The 19,287-nt window shown below is 35.7% G+C and overlaps 1 protein-coding gene across 3 annotated transcripts in view; it reads right to left on the bottom strand.

The window, feature by feature from the left end:
- The window catches only part of TAOK3 (TAO kinase 3), a 186,428-nt gene that overhangs the window by 47,015 nt on the left and 120,126 nt on the right, over positions 1-19,287 (bottom strand). For all 3 annotated transcript variants that reach the window (XM_022598028.3, XM_022598027.3, XM_089894505.1), the window contains 4 exons: positions 18,784-18,897; positions 17,489-17,580; positions 6,454-6,547; positions 5,344-5,425 (listed from right to left, as the gene is read on the bottom strand). In XM_022598028.3, coding sequence (XP_022453736.1) covers positions 5,344-5,425; positions 6,454-6,547; positions 17,489-17,580; positions 18,784-18,897 — 382 coding nt within the window. The remainder of the gene's footprint in view (positions 1-5,343; positions 5,426-6,453; positions 6,548-17,488; positions 17,581-18,783; positions 18,898-19,287) is intronic.

The raw sequence follows: 19,287 nt of genomic DNA, 5'->3' as shown, positions 1-19,287 counted from the left end.
ATTTAATATCTTTATAAGTTAAACAGATATAAAAGAGGAGCAGGACCACTGTGAGAAAAAAATCTGTATGTCTTGTGGTTCTTCACCCTGACTTTGCTGTCCGGGGAATTGTGGCTTTTGCTCCCGTTTTTATAAAATATCTCTTCCTATGCAGAGTCCTTTCTGAAAATGAAACACCATTCCCAGAAGGAAGCGTAGCCTGCATATTTCAAGAGGAGAACGAAAGGGAGAAAGTAAATTATTTTGCTACTCCAGTGCTTGCAATTAGACAAGAGCAAATCAGTTTTTAGTAAACTTCAAACTATAACCTAGGATACTGAATTTTAGAGCAGGAATAACTCTTAGAAATTCTTTTATTTCCAAGGTGAGGAAATTTAGGCCCAGAGAGGTTAAGTGATTTACACAGCTAAACAGTGGAAGAGCTAGAGCTGCAACCCAGGTTTCTTTATCTGGGGGTTTGTTTTCTGGTGTTCTACCACTTATTTGACCATATCATTTGTTGTGACAGACACTGTGGCCCATTTATCCTCCATTCCAACCTCTTTTCCTCACCTTCCTTTCTTGTAAGCAGTAAAAAGTAAAAGATTTGGACTCTACCCTTCTTTGCAGTTAATAGCGTGACCAATAGTTCTGGCCAATGAGATATAGGCAGAAGCCCCAGAGGAAGGCTTTGTTTTCCAGAATAAAAAGCAAGACACAAGAAAAGAAGGCGCTTGTTTTGCTCTGTGCCCTGCCTTTCTCTTGCCAGGAATAAAACTGAGTCCTGGAGATGGGGAGCCATTTTGTGACCAAGAAGACAAAAGCCACATACTAAGGATGGTAAAGTAGGGAGATAGGAGGAGCTGTTGAGCTGCTTACATCACTGGACTGCTTTCCCAATGTCCTGGACTTCTTATTGCGTGAGGTAATTAAACCCTTACTTGTTTAAGTATTTTAAAACTGATATACTCAACATCTTAAAAACATCTCACTGCCTCCATCGTAAAGTCTGACCCTTTACAGGGGGTTCCTGCTTGAATGTCTAGGTTCCAACCTAGTCACTCATTCTCCTCCTTCCCACGCAATGCATCCTACGTCTAAATCATTCTTGCCTCTTGCCGTGCATTTCACACCTGCATGTCTTCGTTCTCGTTCTCTCTGCCTGCAATCCCATCCCCTCACTGTTCTCTAAACCCATACAGTTAAAAGGTTCTCAGACCATTTTCAAAGAATGCTTTCTTTGTTCTTGGAAATATGTTTACTTTGAACATTTAAGTAATAGAGAAATGCATAAAAGAAAGTCAATCACTCAAAATTCCACCATCCAAAAATAAATATTAAGTCATGAAATAACATTTTAGACACTCTCCCTCCCTCTCTCTCTCTCACTCTCTCAGAATGATGGATACCCAGAAATAATTTTACATGAGAAACTTATTACACATGGTAATTTAAAGAATAATCTATTAAATTAAGGTGTATTTGAGTTTAATAGAATTAGAAGCGTCTGAAGTAAAATAATTGCTTAACATTAGTTATAATTTCTTCATCAAGTTACCAGTTCCTAAAGGGTCCTCTAAAGTTAAGGGAAGAAAAAAAATTATGAAAAGCTTTAAGACATAAGAGTTACTTAAAAAGGACTTTCAATTTAAGAATTTATTGACCATCTACCCTGAAAAGCAGGAAAATTAGTACATTTACATTTCTTTCTTACCCCTACTTTTTTCTAGTTACGTTATTATTTTTACATTTTCAATTTTTACACTGTCAATGTTTATAAGTTTTACATTCTGCTTTTTGACCACAGCAATGATTTTACTGTAGGTCTCTATTTAAATTAATCCTATGTGAAGGTGACATTTTAACATCACGAAGAAAATGTGATGAAAAGATGGATTATTTAAAAGTACTTGGGAACAGCAAGATAGCCAACTGGAGAAAAAAAAAAAAGTTGAATTCCTTATAACAAATTTCTACATGACCTCTCCAAAAAAGCCCAGAATAAAGAATATCAAAAGAGAAATAAGAAGAAAATATTTGCAAGATCTACTACAAATTAATAAGGGAAAAAACCCAACAACCTAACAGACAAATGGGCAAAGATTGTAGAGCGTTCATAGAAAAGGAAATAGAAATGGCTTGTCAACATATGAAAGATAGTCTAATTCACAATGAGAAACACAAACTAAAATGACAGTGAGAAAAGTTTTTCACTGATCTGACTAGAAGCTCAAAAAGTTTTGGTACTCATACTTTGTTAATGGACCATAAATTGGGGCATCCTCTTTGGTGGAAAATCGGCAATATTTATTTAAATTTAAAATCCACATTCCCTTTGATTAGCAATTCCACTTCTAAGAACTTATTCTTTGGGTATCTGTATATACAGGTACAAAATGACACCTGCGTAAGGATATTCATTCCAGCACAGTTTGTCATAGCAAAAGACTGCAAACACCATAAATGAGTTGGTTATAAAAACTACAGTCCATTTGAGTATATAATGGAGCCATTAGAGAGGATGAGATAGTGCTTCATGTAGTAATATGGAACAATACTCAAAACACACTATAAAGTTAAAAAAAAAACCAGCGTTTATAGTTTGCTACCACTGGTGCAAAAATAAAAAAGAATATTTACTTCCATATACGTAGAATATCTCTAGAAGGACATGTACAAAATTAGTGACACCGGTTGCTAACTCTAGAGAAGGGTCTGGAAGGGGAAGATTTACTTTTCATTCTCTCCCTTCCACTATTTTTTTTATCTTCTAAAATGTGTACTGTCTATCCAAAATGAAGAATGTAGTCTCTTTACGATGCTAAATAAATAGTAAATAAATAATAAATATCAGAGAGCAAACTTAAATTTAATGTTCACCACCAGTCCTTTTACAAGTTTCCCCAGTTCCTAAATCACTCTTTCTTCCTTCTTCCCTCCATCCCTTTCTCTTTCTCTCTTGCTCTTTGTTTCATCAATAGATTGGCTGGATTTTGCTACTGAGTAATTAAGAAGAAGCTTTTAAGAGAAGAAAAGGCTTGAAAACGTCAGCTGCCTTTATAAATTGAAGAGCACCTTAGCTGGGTCACAAATCCTTGGTTTACATTTTCTTTTCCTTAGAACTTTGTAAAGTTCTACTCTTTATCCCAGTCCTTGCTTTATTTTTCTGACATTATATCAAATCATTGTTGGTTTTCTTACTCCTTCATTAGAATATAAGTTCCTGGAGGGCAGGAACTATCTTTTTCTTTGTATCACTGTATGATTTTCAGTGCTTAGAACAGTGCTTGGCACACAGTAGACAATCAGTAAACATTGTTGACTAAATGGTAGGCTCACTTGATTTGGCCCACCAAATAAAGAGTAAATCAAATCAAATAATGATCCAAACATTTATTTCCAAAAAAGTTTTCTTCAGGTATATCTTTAAATATCTTCTGTTCCATGTGTTTTGCTTTCTTCTTTAGGAATAATAGGTTGGAATATATATCTCCTCTGTCTTCCACATGTGTCATGTTCTCTATAATCATCTTTTGAAAATTTTATTTCGCATTTAATTTTATTTCCCTAAGACTATCTACCATTGGAAACACCCTAAATGGGTTGGTTTATTATATTAGTTTGTTGCTTATGGTATGATTTTAATCTATATTTATTTATTTAAAAATATACTTATTTGGCAGCACTGGGTCTTTGTGGTGGCATGCGGGATCTCACGTGGGATCTTCATTGCCGTGTGCTGGATCTTTTAGTGTGGCATGCAGGCTCTTAGTTGCAGCATGCAAGATCTAGTTCCCTGACCAGGGATCAAACCTGGACACCCTGCATTGGGAATGCAAAGTCTTAACTACTGGACCACCAGGGAAGTCCCTTAATCTATATTTAAATTTTTCTCTTTCGTTTCTTTCTTTACCTCTGCCCATTTGTTTTTTATATCCTTTTGTTGTCTGTTGCCCTAAAATATCATCTTTGAATGCTTGTAGTATCTCTTCTTTGAGGATTTTTTTTTCTCCTTAATTTATAGCCCCAATTTATAATTTTTTTCTCTTTATGGCAGTGCTGTTTGTGTCCTGCTTTTTAAATCTTTGTCTACTTCAAAGTAATAAACATATTATCTGTGTTTCTGGTGTTCTGCTGTCTATAGTCCATGTCTAGAACATGTGATAGCTTTACACCAAAAGAGAATAAGGTAAGAGTCCATTGCCTTGTTGCTTCTGTCACCATATTGTTGTGGCCTGTTACTCACAAGAAGAAAAAACTTACTTCTGGGTAGAAAAACTAGTCAGCTTCAGACCTACTTCTTCAGGAACACTCAAAGCCAGAAAATAACAGAATAAGAGTTCTGAGAAAAAGAAAATGTAAACCAAGAATCTGTGACTTAGCCAAGGTGCAATTATAAAGGCAGCTGACATTTTTAACCTTCACAAATTTAGGCAATACAATCCTGAGTTTTTCTTAAAACAAACAAAGAAACAAACAAAAAAGTGCTGAAAAACACATACACAGAAAAGATTAAAGTAACCTGCACTATTCTGTGGCCAATAAAAGATACTTAGATTGTAAAAGACTCCCACATACTTCACTGATATTAATGGAACACATTGCCTATGTATATAAAGCCTATAATAAAATGTTACATGAAAAGAGATGCTCAAAAATGCTATGTGTTTTTTTTTTTTTTTGTGGTACGCGGGCCTCTCACTGTTGTGGCCTCTTTCGTTGCGGAGCACAGGCTCCGGACACGCAGACTCAGCGGCCATGGCTCACGGGCCCAGCCGCTCCGTGGCATGTGGGATCTTCCCGGACCGGGACACGAACCCGTGTCCCCTGCATCGGCAGGCGGACTCTCAACCACTGTGCCACCAGGGAAGCCCAAAAATGCTATGTTTAAGTCAGATGAATGCAGTTAACATGTGTGATGCAATGCTATGAAAATGTCTGTTTTATATGTTTATCACATATCTTCATTGCCTGATGATTTGACAACAGCCTAACTGAAATCCCAGAGTTGGTATTCGAACCACTGGCAGTCTCTGTCCTGAAAACACTGCATTAAAGTTCATGCAGATATCAGTCACAGGAACATCACAATGATGACCAAAGCAAGGAGAAATATTCTTTGTCACAAGGCAAAAAGAAGGGGGAGAAAAAAGAAAAGGGGAAAAGATGGGGGAAAAACTTTCTGCGGGGAACATATAGCACATACCTTGGTACTTCTATGCCTAGCTACTATCTCTGGATAAATGACAAGGCAGTATATTCTAATCCAGTTTGTCATGATGAGCTGCCATGGGAATGATTTACTATATTCCACTACAACATGACTTTAAATCCCCCTCCTCAAATATAAACTTGAAAAATTACCCGTAATAGTTCCACTGATGTTGGCCTTTCCTGAGGCATTTTCTGCAAGCAGTAATCAACAAATCTCCTAAAGGAGTCTGTCCTGTGTGTGCAAATACATTGAAAGAAAATAAAATCAGGGTCTGTAGAACATACTGATCACTTTAAATAATTTTCATCCAAGGGAAATTTTTATATTTTAGGAGATTTTTATTAAAATACTTTGGAATGTCAGGAGAACTGAACCATTTTCAAGTTTAAGGTATCTAAAATTAATTCTTTTGGATAATGAATGTGGACAGTTTCAAGTTAGTCAACATATAAGCAAGGTCAAATCGTTATATCATAGAATGAAAAATACTATATTTATATACAACGGTTTTATATACATTTTTCTCTCCAAAGATAACAACTCTCATAAGTCTTAAGCCTATATTCTTCATGACCAATTGGTAACTCTTCCATTACCCACAACCTATAACCAGGTAGTAAAACTTGAACCATAAGGGACAGAGAACCTAGGAATATGCTTTCTGGATGAAAACACTTTCTCTCTTGAAAATTCCATTTTGTCTACTCTTCTTTGACATCGCCCTTTTTCTATAACTCTGTGGCCCCAATAGTTAGCAAAATGTCATAATTTCCAGCAAGGAACAATATATCTTCTGAATAGATAGTATATGCTCTGTCTCAACACATTTAAATACACATATAGTAAAGAAAAAAAATGACAACTAGAAAAATAATGACATCAGAGTGGATACTTTATCCTTGCTAGGAAGTGATAAGACTGAGGTGATCAATACAAAACCATCATGACTTAAGAGACTAGACTGGTTAGGAAGGTAGCAGGGCATGTACCTAGTAGAATTTCAATTCCTACACACATTAAGAACACAGTAGAAGCCATAGTGAGGGTAGAAATATAGTGTGTGTGTGTGTGTGTGTGTGTGTGTGTGTGTGTGTGTGTGTAGAAAGTTCAGGCTTATAAAGCATCAGTGTCAGTTACCACAACATACAATGAAGGAATGAAATGCTTTCTAGGTCAGATATTTAAAGTGTAACTTAATGAAAGTGCCAAATACATATGGTGATTTCTCTTAGAAATTTAAAGCAACAGCTCAGTCTTACCATTCCTTAGACTGTAATGTGGGGGAGTCGTTCTGGGCAATGTGATATAAGGCACTCATTGCATTCATGTTGAAAAGAGGGGGCTTCCGTTCCGCTGAAAGAAAAGAAACACGATAAAGCAGTTCTTGCAAGGCATCAGGCAGATGGAGAAATAAGGAACTATGAGCAAAGCTGTGCCACTAAATCAATAGCTCGTTATTATCCTCATGCCACATAATCTACTTATTTTAATCTCTAAGGTCGCTCAGGATAGCCATTCAGAAGAAGCTGCTGGTCATCTTAAAGTACACTGGAAAAGCTCCTAAAAGAACCCACTTCAAGAGAGTAAAAAAAATTTTTCTTATTTTTCACATGTATCTTCAAAAGGCTGGACTTTGTTTTCCCACAATAGGTATGAACATCTTCGTGTGTGTGTGTTTTAGTTAAAATAAAAAATATGTATTCATTGAAAAAAATTCAGAAAGCAGAGAAGTAGAATGAAAAAAAGGAATAATGATGGAATGGAACATCTTAAACATCACTAACACAGTATGGGAGGTAAAGTAATTCAATTCAATAAACACCATTTGAAGGCACACCCAGGCCAATGAACTGGTACAAGTCAGGGCAGAGGGTAAAAAGGAGGTAGGAAAAGGAGGATAAATGTAAGCAAGGTCTTGTCCACCCCCTTCTAAGAAGAAACTCAGTGAATCAGATACTTCTTAGTAGAAGATTTACTCCATCCCAGCCCACCATGATCTCATGTTTGGAATTTCTATTGCTGTCTTTTAGTAGACTGCTCACTTGGCATGTGCTCTCCTATTGCATTTATATAAACATACAAATCTTTTCTCTCAAAAGAAATCATAAGCTCTAAGAGCAAGATCTTATAACCCTAATACTCTTATTCTTTTATTTATTCTCTGGCATATGTAATAAGATATTATTCAAATATTAGGTGCTCCATTTGTTGACCAAAGAAACAAGGTTCTAGTTCTGAGTACAGTTAATTTTATGCTATTTATTAGTTATTATGTCACAGAAGATAAATCACTATCTCATTCTACCGTGTTTATCCTAATGGATTCTTTATATAGTACCACTTTAAAATTCATAATGTGATCTCAGGTTTCATCAGAGCACCTTGGTTTTTAAGTAAAGAGTCTCCTCTTAACCACTTTTAAAAAGGTGAATTCAAGGCTTCCCTGGTGGCGCAGTGGTTGGGAGTCCGCCTGCCGATGTAGGGGACGCGGGTTCATGCCCCCGTCCGGGAGGATCCCGCATGCCGCGGAGCGGCTGGTCCCATGGGCCATGGCCGCTGGGCCTTCGCGTCCCGAGCCTGCGCTCTGCGACGGGAGGGGCCGCAGCGGTGGGGGGGCCCGCATACCGCAAAAAAAAAAAAAAAAAAAGGTGAATTCAGCTTATTCTATGCAATTCTAAGAAACATAACAAGAACTAAGGGCAGGGAACAAAAAGTAACAGGGAAGACATTTTTACTCATAGAAGGAAGAACTTGTGAAAAGCCAGAGTGCTAAAGCAAAGAAAAACCAAACCCGCCCCCACAAACCCCACAATGAATAATGTTGATAGCAGTGAACTTTAAGCTATTAGCAGAGTTCCAGCAGAAGGCAACTATACTTATTTATCAGTGATACTCTGGAGGGACCCCTCATAGTCTTGACTAAATGATCTCTGATACTTTTGAAATGTGACAGTCTCTGATTCCACAAATATTGTTTATTAACTTCTCAACAGGATACTTTACACTCACCAAATGGATACCACTATTATAGGGACATGAACTGTTAACAAGTGGAAATTTGAAAGCTGCAGTGTGGACAAAGGGATTTTATACCTGTTTCAAATGTATAAGATGAAAAAAAAAAGGCTCAGGTTTATTTTATTTATCAGGAGGCAGATTCTAGAAAGTTTCTAGAGCATGGCCTTCTGACAACTTCAAATATCGGAACCATGTGGAAGTAGGAACTCATCATGTTACCATCAATGGATTCCCATGATTTTTAGGACAAAGTCTAGAGCTTTAAACATAGTCTCCTGGTCTTTCCTAACATGAACCTGGCTACCTCCAGCACTTCATTCTGAGAATCAGTCATTCCCCCCTCTTCTCATGCATCTGTTGCTTCACTGAAAGAACCAAGCTCAGAGCCTTTCACACATGTTGCTTTCTCTGTCTGGACTCCCCTCTCACTTTTGTTGCCTAAACTTTACCTGGTTAATTCTTCCCAATCCTTCAGGTTTCACCTTAAATATAGTTGCATTTCTGCATTAATTTAATAAATATTTATTCAAGGCTTATTATATGCTTACAATCATTTCCTCAGGGAAGCCTTCTCTGACCTCTCAAGACTAGGTGTCCCATTAGATTCTGTCATTGCAAATTATATTTTAACTTTCTACCACCTATCACAACCATAACTAATTATTTACGTAATTCTTTACTTAACGTATGTTCTGTTTACTAAACTTCATGAGGAACAATGTCTATTATGCTCATCTTTGCATTCCCACTGCTGAGCACAGCACCTGGTATATATTTTGGGTGGCCCCAAAATACCTATTAGATAAGTAAATGAAGGTAAGGCAAATTACGGCAAAGAAGAAAATCTGTCAACAAACAAAGAATCTTTGTGCAGCAAGAAGTCACAAAAATGACTGAGGAGTGACTAAGTCTTGGGGCTTACATCAAGATACTATGTGATGGCTTCACTCACTATTAGAAGGATAGGAACCCTCCCACTCATTGGCAAAAGGTATACAATTCGAGCTGCGTAGAAGAACACGAAATTGCACAGGAGAAAGAGCAGGGAAGGGGAGCTAAAGAAAGAAGAAAATAGAAATTTAGAAAGGGGAGGATGAAGGAACAAAAACAACAAAACCCAATTCAACAGTAATAAGAAAGGCAGTAGCGGATTTGGAGCAGGAATGTGAGGTCTGTGAGTGGCAGATACTCTGTTGTGAACAAGACAGGAAGACAGCCAGCCACACTATGGGTGGAATAGCTCTAGTAGAGAATCACATGAAAAAAGGCATTCCAAATATAGTATACAGCTCTACGGTCTGAGAAGCATTCGCTAAATATCAGTTTCAGGTGGCCTCACCTATGTTCAAGTCCTTTGCTAGATGTACTACATAAACCTTCTGAGCCATAGTGACAGGGTTCATTGCTAAGTCAGCATACTATGGAGCAAGGGTTGGGAAACTACGGCCTGTGGGCCAGATTCACCTAGAAGCCTGTTTTTGTAAAGTTTTATTGGAACACAGCCATGTCCATTCATTAATGTGTTGTCTATGGCTGCTTTCATGCTACAACAGCAGGGTTGAGTAGTCATGACAGATTACATGACTTAAAAGGACTAAAGCACTTATTATCTGGTCCTTAGCTGAAAGCTTGTCAGCCTTTACTGTAGAATATAATAGTCTGCATAGAAGCTTCTAGATAAGCAACAGAACAGGAAACAGAAGTGCTTTGAAGCTACCTTGTGATATCTAAGCCATTTTACCTCCAAAGAAAGGAAAAAGGTGAAAGCATAAAAAAGCTGAATTAACTAAATTAAAAGAAAAAAAACTGATTTATTTAATTTAAAGATAATGATCAAGTTTTTTCTGAATGCTCCATGTATGTTTTATGAGATCAAGGTTCAGAGAAGCCTTTGGACACTGCTCTGCTTGGCAAAGCTCATGCTAAATTAGAGCACCTAGACTGAGCTTTATTTTAATAAAGAAGATCAGAGAGTACCCCATCTTTGGATAAACACTTCATGAAAAGGCAGATTTCTTATGAACAAATATGGTTGACAACTGTAATAATTAATGATAATAATAATTGCTACCACTTATTGAGTTCCTATTACATGTCAGGCATTCACTTAAGGTATGTTACATATGGTATGTTATTCGTAATTCTCAAAACAGCTTGTCAAGATAAGCACTATTACTTCAATTTCCCAACAGAAGGAACTGGGGTAAGCTAGTCTAAATAATGAAACCAAGCCACACAGTAAGTGGCTAAATTGGGATTTCAACCCAGTCCTGTAAGACTCCAAGACTTGTCTTTTCACTAGACCTCAGTGCCCCTTCAATTATTCTGTGCATTTTATAATAGATAGTACTGGTATTTCAATATGAAAAAAAAAAAAAGGAAGAAGCAGCTTTATAAGACTAAATATACCCCTGTCCCCTCAACAGCCATCACTACATTCATTTATTAACACAAACAGTGAGTGGCAATAATAATGTGGAAGAAGAAAATTCCAGGCAGAGGAACTATGAAACAACATTTATTTTTTTTCCTTTTTTCCCTTGGAGAATGCATTTCTGAACACAGTCAATTCCCTGTCGATGCTGATGAACCATCTGCCAGCTTCTACCATGGTCTGTGCTGGTGAACTAAGGGTCTATAGCTTAAACAGAAGAGTGTCAGATTAACTTCTCTTGAAATAATCTCAAAAAATAAAATATCTGGTGACTGGACAATTTCAATGTCCAAGAAGCTTCCAAGGATGCATGAATTTACCTAGGTTTTTCAGCAGAAGATCAATTTATCAAAAGATAATTTGTAAAGCAGGTTTAACCGCTTAGGGACCTTGGAGTTTGATCCAGGAAAGAGAGAGAGTGCCAGCAGCATTATCATCTTCCTGCTTTCTAATGACACCTCAGTGATTCAATGTACAGATTAGGGGCTTTTAAAAAACATACACTGTTATAACATATATATGGAATCTAAAAAAAAAAAAAAAAAGGTTCTGAAGAACCTAGGGGCAGGACTGGAATAGAGATGCAGACGTAGAGAATGGACTTGAGGACATGGGGAGGGGGAAGGGTAAGCTGGGATGAAGTGAGAGAGTGGCATGGACATATATACACTACCAAATGTAAAATAGATAGCTAGTGGGAAACAGCCCCAGAGCACAGGGAGATCAGCTCGGTGCTTTGTGACACCTAGAGGGGTGGGATAGGGAGGGTGGGAGGGAGGGAGACGCAAGAGGGAAGAGATATGGGAACATATGTATATGTATAACTGAGTCACTTTGTTATAAAGCAGAAACTAACACACCATTATAAAGCAATTATACTCCAATAAAGATGTTTAAAAAATATATATACACTGTTGTAGAAGAGATATCATAAGGAAAGGGGACAACACATTATTCAGGCACTATCCACAACTTTCACTGTAATTTCAACATTAAAAGTAAAACTTAAAGTATACTGTCTGTACCTGGAATTTCATTAAACCTGAAACATACAGAAAACTTAGAAAAATCATTGCTTAGGTTTATATATGCAGCAGTTTAATCATCTTTCATGTAAAAAAAAAACCCTTCTTTTATGTGTCCATTAACAAGATTAATGCCAAGGAAATAGAGATGTATAGTAAAGCTGTCAAAGAGGTACTTGTATGGTTTATTACATTACCAGTATAATAAAGTTTGAATAATTGCCGAGAATTTAAATGTCCTTGGTAACAATTTTATGAATTAACTGAGCATGTACTACCATCTTTCTCTGAATCTAAGATGTCATTGACAATAAGATGCATCGCAATTTAAGATGTACCACTATTTTATGTATAACTTAGAACAAAATGCTGCCAATTATAATCACAAAATGCTGTTGCCTGTAAAATACCTCCCAGTTTAAAGAGATGTTAAAATGTAAATTAAAAATTTCATAAGATATGATATATACTAGGATTGTGCTGATGATGCCTAACATTTACTGAACACATACTATACACCAGATGTAATAATAAGCACTTTATGTCCACATTTTCATTTAATCCAGACAATCCCCATAAGGTAGGGGATCTTATTATGCAAATTTCACAGACAGTTAAAATAACTTGACCAAAGTCATACAACTAAAAAATGGCAGAGCTGGAATTAGTACTCAAGTTTATCTGACTATACAGTCTGTGCTCTTAGGCATAATTTAATACTATAATCTATCAATTTGAAGGACTAGCTGTTGTGGAGGATAAGACAATTTGGGAGAAGGCTACTCTGTTCTTTGATTCAGTAAATCATTTTATAAAAGGCAATCAAAGTTAGGCTGATATAGAGAGCATGTTGTTATATATATTTCAATTCCTTTTTATAAAATGATAAAATCAGAAATTAAGCACATTTCCTCTCCTGTCTCAAGAGAGGAAATACTAAGGTACCTCCTGGGATCTGCACCTATTTTGCCAATGTCGACTGCTGTTTGAAACTCCAGTCATTACTACATCTACATAGTACAAAAACTGATGTGATGACAATCCTGAATCATCATAAAAGGGCGTGTGTTGTTTGCTCTATTTAATTAGGTTGGGAAGGGCAGAATCATGTTATATTTTAGAAAAATTTCGGTAAGAAAAAATCTTGCTGAGACAATGGGTGGGCACTAATTAGTTGTAAGGTTCAACTCCAGGGACATCCCTTTAAAGTGTTGTAACTGAGGAGTTGCTATTACAGTTGCAGTGTTACAAGTAAAATTTTGGTTCACTTTAGAATATAAATGACAAAAATAGGAATAATCCTACATATGAATGCAGTCAGCTGTTTTGAGCATTGATATATGCCAAGCACTATGTTAAATACTTTACATATGTTATCTCATTGAAGTCTGACAATACCTATGCTATATGTATTGTTATTTTCATTTAGATGAGAAAACTGAGGCTTAGGGAAGTTTAGAAAATTGTCCAAGGTCTCATCGTCAGAATCAACACGTTACACAACCCCAGAAGGTGTCATTCACATCCTAGACTATGAGAATGCCTGCTGGTGTTATATGCAGCCACACATAACTCTCCTGCCAGCTAAGTGCTGGTAAAGCCAAGATTCAAATCCAGGGTGTCTAATTGCTAACTCCATGCTACACAGAGAATAGTTTGGTTTTTTTTTTCAAACCAAAGGAATGTACATTTATTTCTAATTTAAAAAAAGTTAACTTGATATTTGAAATACATAAAAATTTGCATAGTATTATAACAGACACCTACTGCTTAGATTTAACATTATTTTGTCATATTTGTTTCAGATATTTCTTCTAAAAAAAAGTGAGATATGACTATTCCTCTTCTGCCCTCCAGAGTTTACTATTCTGAGATGGTATCTCTTACATCTATGTTATGTTTTATTAGTATATATATGCTCATAAATAATATATAAAATTGTTTATAAAGCTTTCATAATTGGCATCGTACTGTACCTAAACTTCAGTGACTTTGTTCATTAACTATTCAATGTTATGATTTGAGATTTATCCATGATGATACATGTAGATCCAGCTCATCATAAGAATTTGGTTGTTTCCACCATTTCTTGCTTCTACAAACAAGGTTGCAGCCTCACACATGTTCCAGTGTACGTGCATAAAATTTCTAAAGTGTATACTTAGAAGTGAAATGTTGAGTCACTGACACTCCTCATCATCATCCTTACCAGATGCTGCCAACTTGCCCTTCAAAGTGGTTATAGCAACTGACATCCCTATTACCAGATGCTGCCAACTTGCCCTCCAAAATGTTTATACCAATTTACATTCTTATCAATAGTGTATGAGAGTTCCTGTTTCTTTAGCAGCTTCTCCAAATTTATTAACCTTCGACTTAAAAAAAAATTTACCAGTCTGATGTGAAATAGTTTTAACTTGCATTTCCCTGATTACTAATGATGCAGAGTATCTTCTGATGCTTCTTGTCCATTTAGGTCTTCTTTTCAATGTTAATCGCTTGATCATATTCATGCCCATTTTTTCTACTGGCTATTTACCTTTTTCTTTTTGGTAAAGAAATTGTGAGAGTTCTTTATAAATTCTGGGCCAATACTCTGTTGGGTAGATATGTTTCAACTACTTTCTATCAGTCTATGCTTACCTTTTAATTTTTGTGTTTTATATAGCTTTATATTTTAAAGTACTAATAGTTATCATATTTGTCATTATTTTTTAAATATTGTTTAGAAAAATTCTTCCCTATACCCATAAAGGTATACTCCTAGAATAATATAATATTAATTATACTTACATAGTGCTTATTACATGCCAGGCCAGGTTTTAAGTACTTTATATTCATTAATTCTTTAATCTTCATTATAATAGCACCTACTTCATGGGATTGTTATCTCTATATTATAGGTAAGGAAACTGAGGCATAAAGGATCTTTTCCTAAAAGTTTTAAAATTTTACTTTCGAGTATTTAACTAAAATCTGGAATTTATTTTTGTGTATGGCATTTGCTAGAAATTTAATTTTGGTTTTTATCATATAATTAACAAATTGTCTCATATTATTAATCAAAGAGGCCATCCTTTCACCACTGATCTTTAATGTCTTTTTTGTCTTATACCAAAATCTGACTTATAGATGAGTCTGTTTCTAGGCATTCTAGTCTGTTCTATTGACCATATTGATTTAATTATTATGGTTTGGACTGTGGTATAGTGACTCTTCTGTCCAAATTCTGTTTCTTCAGAATTGTCTTGACAGGTTTTGGCTCTATGAATTTTAGGGCTACCTTGTCAAATTCTACAAAATATTTCTGGAAGTTTGTCATGAATCCTTTTAAAAGTATGCGAATATTTCTGCGGAGTGCCCCCCGAAATCAGTGTTAATAAGATGAATTTGTTCCGTATGAAACAGAGAATAACACAATATCAGAAACTAAAAAAGAAATCTACCACCTCAATATCCATTAATAGAGGACCAGTCAAATAAACCATGGTATATCCATATAATGGAATAACATAATGCCAGTAAAAAATGAAAAAGTGTCTAAGTTACTAATATAAAACAGTGCTCCAAGATGGTATTAAGTGAAAAATCAAAGTATAGAACCAATTGTATATGTTAATTTAGGAGTAACAGGGAATATAGTAAGCATATATACATATTTCTAGAGTCGTCCCTCAGTAACTGTTGGGGACTGGTTCCAGGACTCCCCTAGCCTGCCCCAGAATACAGTATTTGTGGATGCTTAAGTCCCTTATATAAAATGCCATAGTTTTTGCATATAACCTAATCATATCCTCCCATATAATCACCTCTAGATTACTTATAATACCTGATACAATGTAAATGTCATGTAAATAGTTGTAAATACAATGTAAATAGCTGTCCAAAGAATGGCAAATGCCAAGTTTTGCTTTGTGGAACTTTCCAGAATTTTTTTTTCCCAAATATTTTTGGTGTGCAGTTGGTTGAATCCATGGATATGGAAGGCACGGATATGGAAGGTTATATATTATAAATACATACACACACACACACACACACACAATAAATAAATACATATATACATACATACACATATATAATATATATAAAAATATACATATTTGTAAAGAAACTCTGGAAGGATATACAAGAAATTAATAACAGAGGTTCCCTGTGTGTGTTCACAGGGGTGGGGAAGGAATTGTATGAATAGGGCCAGGGGTAGAAGAAGTCCTTTCCTTTCACTGCCTATCTTTTTATATTTTTTGATTTACAAAACACATGAATGTTACTTATTTTAAAAAATTAAGTAAATATTCTGTTTCCTCCTTGAATTGTTTTTTTTTTCTTCACTAACATCTCTTTAGTATTAAAAAAAAAAGACAAATTGTGTATCTTTATCATATGTTTCTTTGTTGGAAGAGGTCAATGAAGCAACTGGAAATGCAATACAAACATATCCCAAGTCATCTCTGTAGGCCAAACATTTTAGGGAAAGAGAAAACTATACTCTGAGAATCAAACTGAACTTAGAAATCCTTAGGACAAATTTGGATAACAATATAGAAGAAATTAAACCAAAAAACCCTATATTAAACAATATAGAAGAAATTAAACAAATTTTAAAGCTCGACAAAGAAATTTTTAAAATGGATTTTTAAAAAACTAGACATATTTATATAAATTTTAAATAAAAAATCTAAATAAAGGCACTGTTGTGCTGGAGCCACCTCACACTGGCTTTGGAAGGTTAGCTGTGCATACCTTTCTCCAACTCCACACTTAGTGATTCAAACTGATAACGTGAAATTGGCTATGGTGGGGATACTTACACCACAGAATTTGGCAAATGCTACAAAATGCTTCCCCTCGCCCCCCAGGGGGGTCATTGGTTAAAATTACCAGTATACCAATGGATAATGGTAACTTTAAGTTATACTAAAGTTCAAAATATGCAACCAGAGGATTGAGATTCTGTGGTATGTTAGACAATTTTAGATAACTGCAACAATATTTGGAGGATGACTTTAAAGCTGGGGGTATCCCCTAATATGAAGTTTTCTCTGGGGTTGCTCTCTATATAGGTCAGTTTTTATTCATTTTATTTTTGGCTCCGTTGGGTCTTCGTTGCTGCGTGAGCTTAGAGCCGCGAGCAGGGCTACTCTTCGTTGCGGTGCGTGGGCTTCTCACTGCGGTGGCGTGTCTTCGTTGCGGAGCACGGGCTTCAGTAGTTGTGGCTCGCGGGCTCTAACCGCAGGCTCAGTAGTTGTGGTGCATGGGCTTAGTAGCTCCGTGGCATGTGGGATCTTCCCAGACCAGGGCTCGAACCCGTGTCCCCTGAATTGGCAGGTGGATTCTTAACCACTGAGCCACCAGGGAAGTCCCATGTCAGTTTTTAGAGTCTAATCTTTAATAAGCCTACTATTACTTTTGCTATTACTTTTTAGAGTCCAATCTTTGATAAGCCTGCTATTACTTTTCCAGATTTCCCTTATACAAATAGGAATGTAAATTAAGTAATGAATATTACTATGAAGGCCATATATCATCACTCATGGTATGGAGAATGGATATTTTTCAAATATTAATTCTAACTATTGTATATTCTTACATTTGTTAGCTGCCATATCTGCTCAAAACTCTTTTTCTTAACTTAATATAGCAGAGAAAAGCAATCTTATGATGTTATACCAAAGCATAGAAAAAAATATAATAAATTCACATTGCCTAGCACATATATAGCAGTAACTCATTAAATAATCACTGGATAAATGAATTAACAATCAGAATACGGAGTGATTCTCAAAAGTACAATGAAAACAACTCTTTACTCACCCATTTCAATACAAGTGATCCCAAGTGACCAAATATCAACTTTCCCATCATACTGTCCTTCATCCATAGCTAAGATCACCTCTGGAGCCATCCTGCCAAACACAATGTACAAAACTCAAGTTGCAAATTAAAAACAAAATTCACCTGATAAAGTGATTCAATAAAATAGCTGTTTGGGGCATATTCTAAGTTTTATCTGATAAAGTTATAATTTTCTTACACAAATAATTTGAAAAAACACTGTTCAAAATATAAACAATATACTCAGTGATTTACATGAAACAATATATTTCACCAGATCATGGTTCCACCATTTACTATCCTTTGGTCTTGGCTAAGTTACTTAACCTTTCTGTATATCAGTTTCCTCATCCATAATATGGAGAGAATTTTATTAGCTACCTCAGAGAGACTGGTAAAGGATTAATATGTATGAAACATTTAAATAAACTACTTCAAACAACATGAAGAACACTTTATGCAATTACATAAAGCTATACAATCAGATATTTCAAAGATGTTACAAGTTGAAAAACAAATAAACTGGCTATAATAATGGATATTATTTTGTTTGTCCGTAATGGATTTTCATTAGGAGGGTAAGGGCCATATAGTTTAATATGCTTTGTTCTCTATTAGTGTATGTAAGTAGTTGCTTAATAGATACTATTTGATGATAGTGGAAAAATATTCAAATAGTAGCTGATTTTTTTTAGTAGGCAAGTAATTTTCCAGAGGTATAATTCATTCTCCAAGGTACAGTGAAATTCCAATGTATCTATGAAAGGAAGGAAAGGAGTCTTGAATAGAATGGGGTGAAACTTTAAGTCAGAATGACAAGTGAGGTAAAGTATCAGAGAATTCAACAGAAACAAGAATCTGGATTTCTTTCACTGAAAGGTAAAATTTATGCTCATTGGCTACAGAAGGTTAAAGAAACTACCTTGTTCTCGCCTAGAGACCCTGCCTGAAGAGAAAAGTTCAAAAGAAACTTCAAATGAAGTCTAAAACCTGAGCTTGGTCAGTGAGTTGATAATCCTACTCAGTTTACACACAGTGACATCAACCTTATTTGAACAATTTAAAGTCACTGGAAATTTTATACTAAGTCTGAGGGTTTCTTTTTTGCTAGTGAGTTTTCTATCCTTCCTAATGAAATCTCATTTGAGACACACGGTGAGACACTGTCAAAAACAAACAAACAAACAAACAAACAAACAGAACCAGTGCTATGGGTCCATCTTGTTTATATACACATATTTTAAAACTATGTCATGTTTTCTAATTCCACATACCAGTAAGGTGTGCCCACGAAGGAGTTGGCAGGAGAAGCCATTGAGGCAGATCCAAAATCAGCTAGTTTCACCTGACCTGGCTCTGTTAGAAGAATATTTCCTGCTTTAATATCCCTATAGGAAAAAATAAGAGGGTTAGAAAATTACTTTTCAATTTTGATTATGGAATAGGTCAGAGCATGCAATTAATAAGACAAAAAGTTTATTAAAAAAAAAACCTTGCTCAGATAGCCAGAAGGGGATTTAGTGATTACTGCATGTTGTAAGGGGGCCCAGATTCCTTGGTGTACTTACTGGTAGGTCATAGTAATTACTAAAAGGTAGAGCTTTCTTTAGAGGGAGGGAATGCAATGAGAAAAAAGGCAGACATGGCCGACAAGGAAACCTACTCAGTTGCTACACTTACAAAATCATATTAGTTGCTGAATCCAGTCACCAACAGTATTGCTTGTGCTGGGGAAAATTGGCACCATCTGTAGCTGCCTTTTTTTTTTCTCTTCCAAA

Source organism: Delphinapterus leucas, chromosome 14 (assembly GCF_059928025.1).
Source record: "Delphinapterus leucas isolate spDelLeu-1000000601 "Yukka" chromosome 14, BTC_Dleu_Yukka2, whole genome shotgun sequence".
Classification (NCBI taxonomy): Eukaryota; Metazoa; Chordata; class Mammalia; order Artiodactyla; family Monodontidae; genus Delphinapterus; species Delphinapterus leucas.
This window is presented reverse-complemented; position numbering and strand designations above follow the sequence as displayed.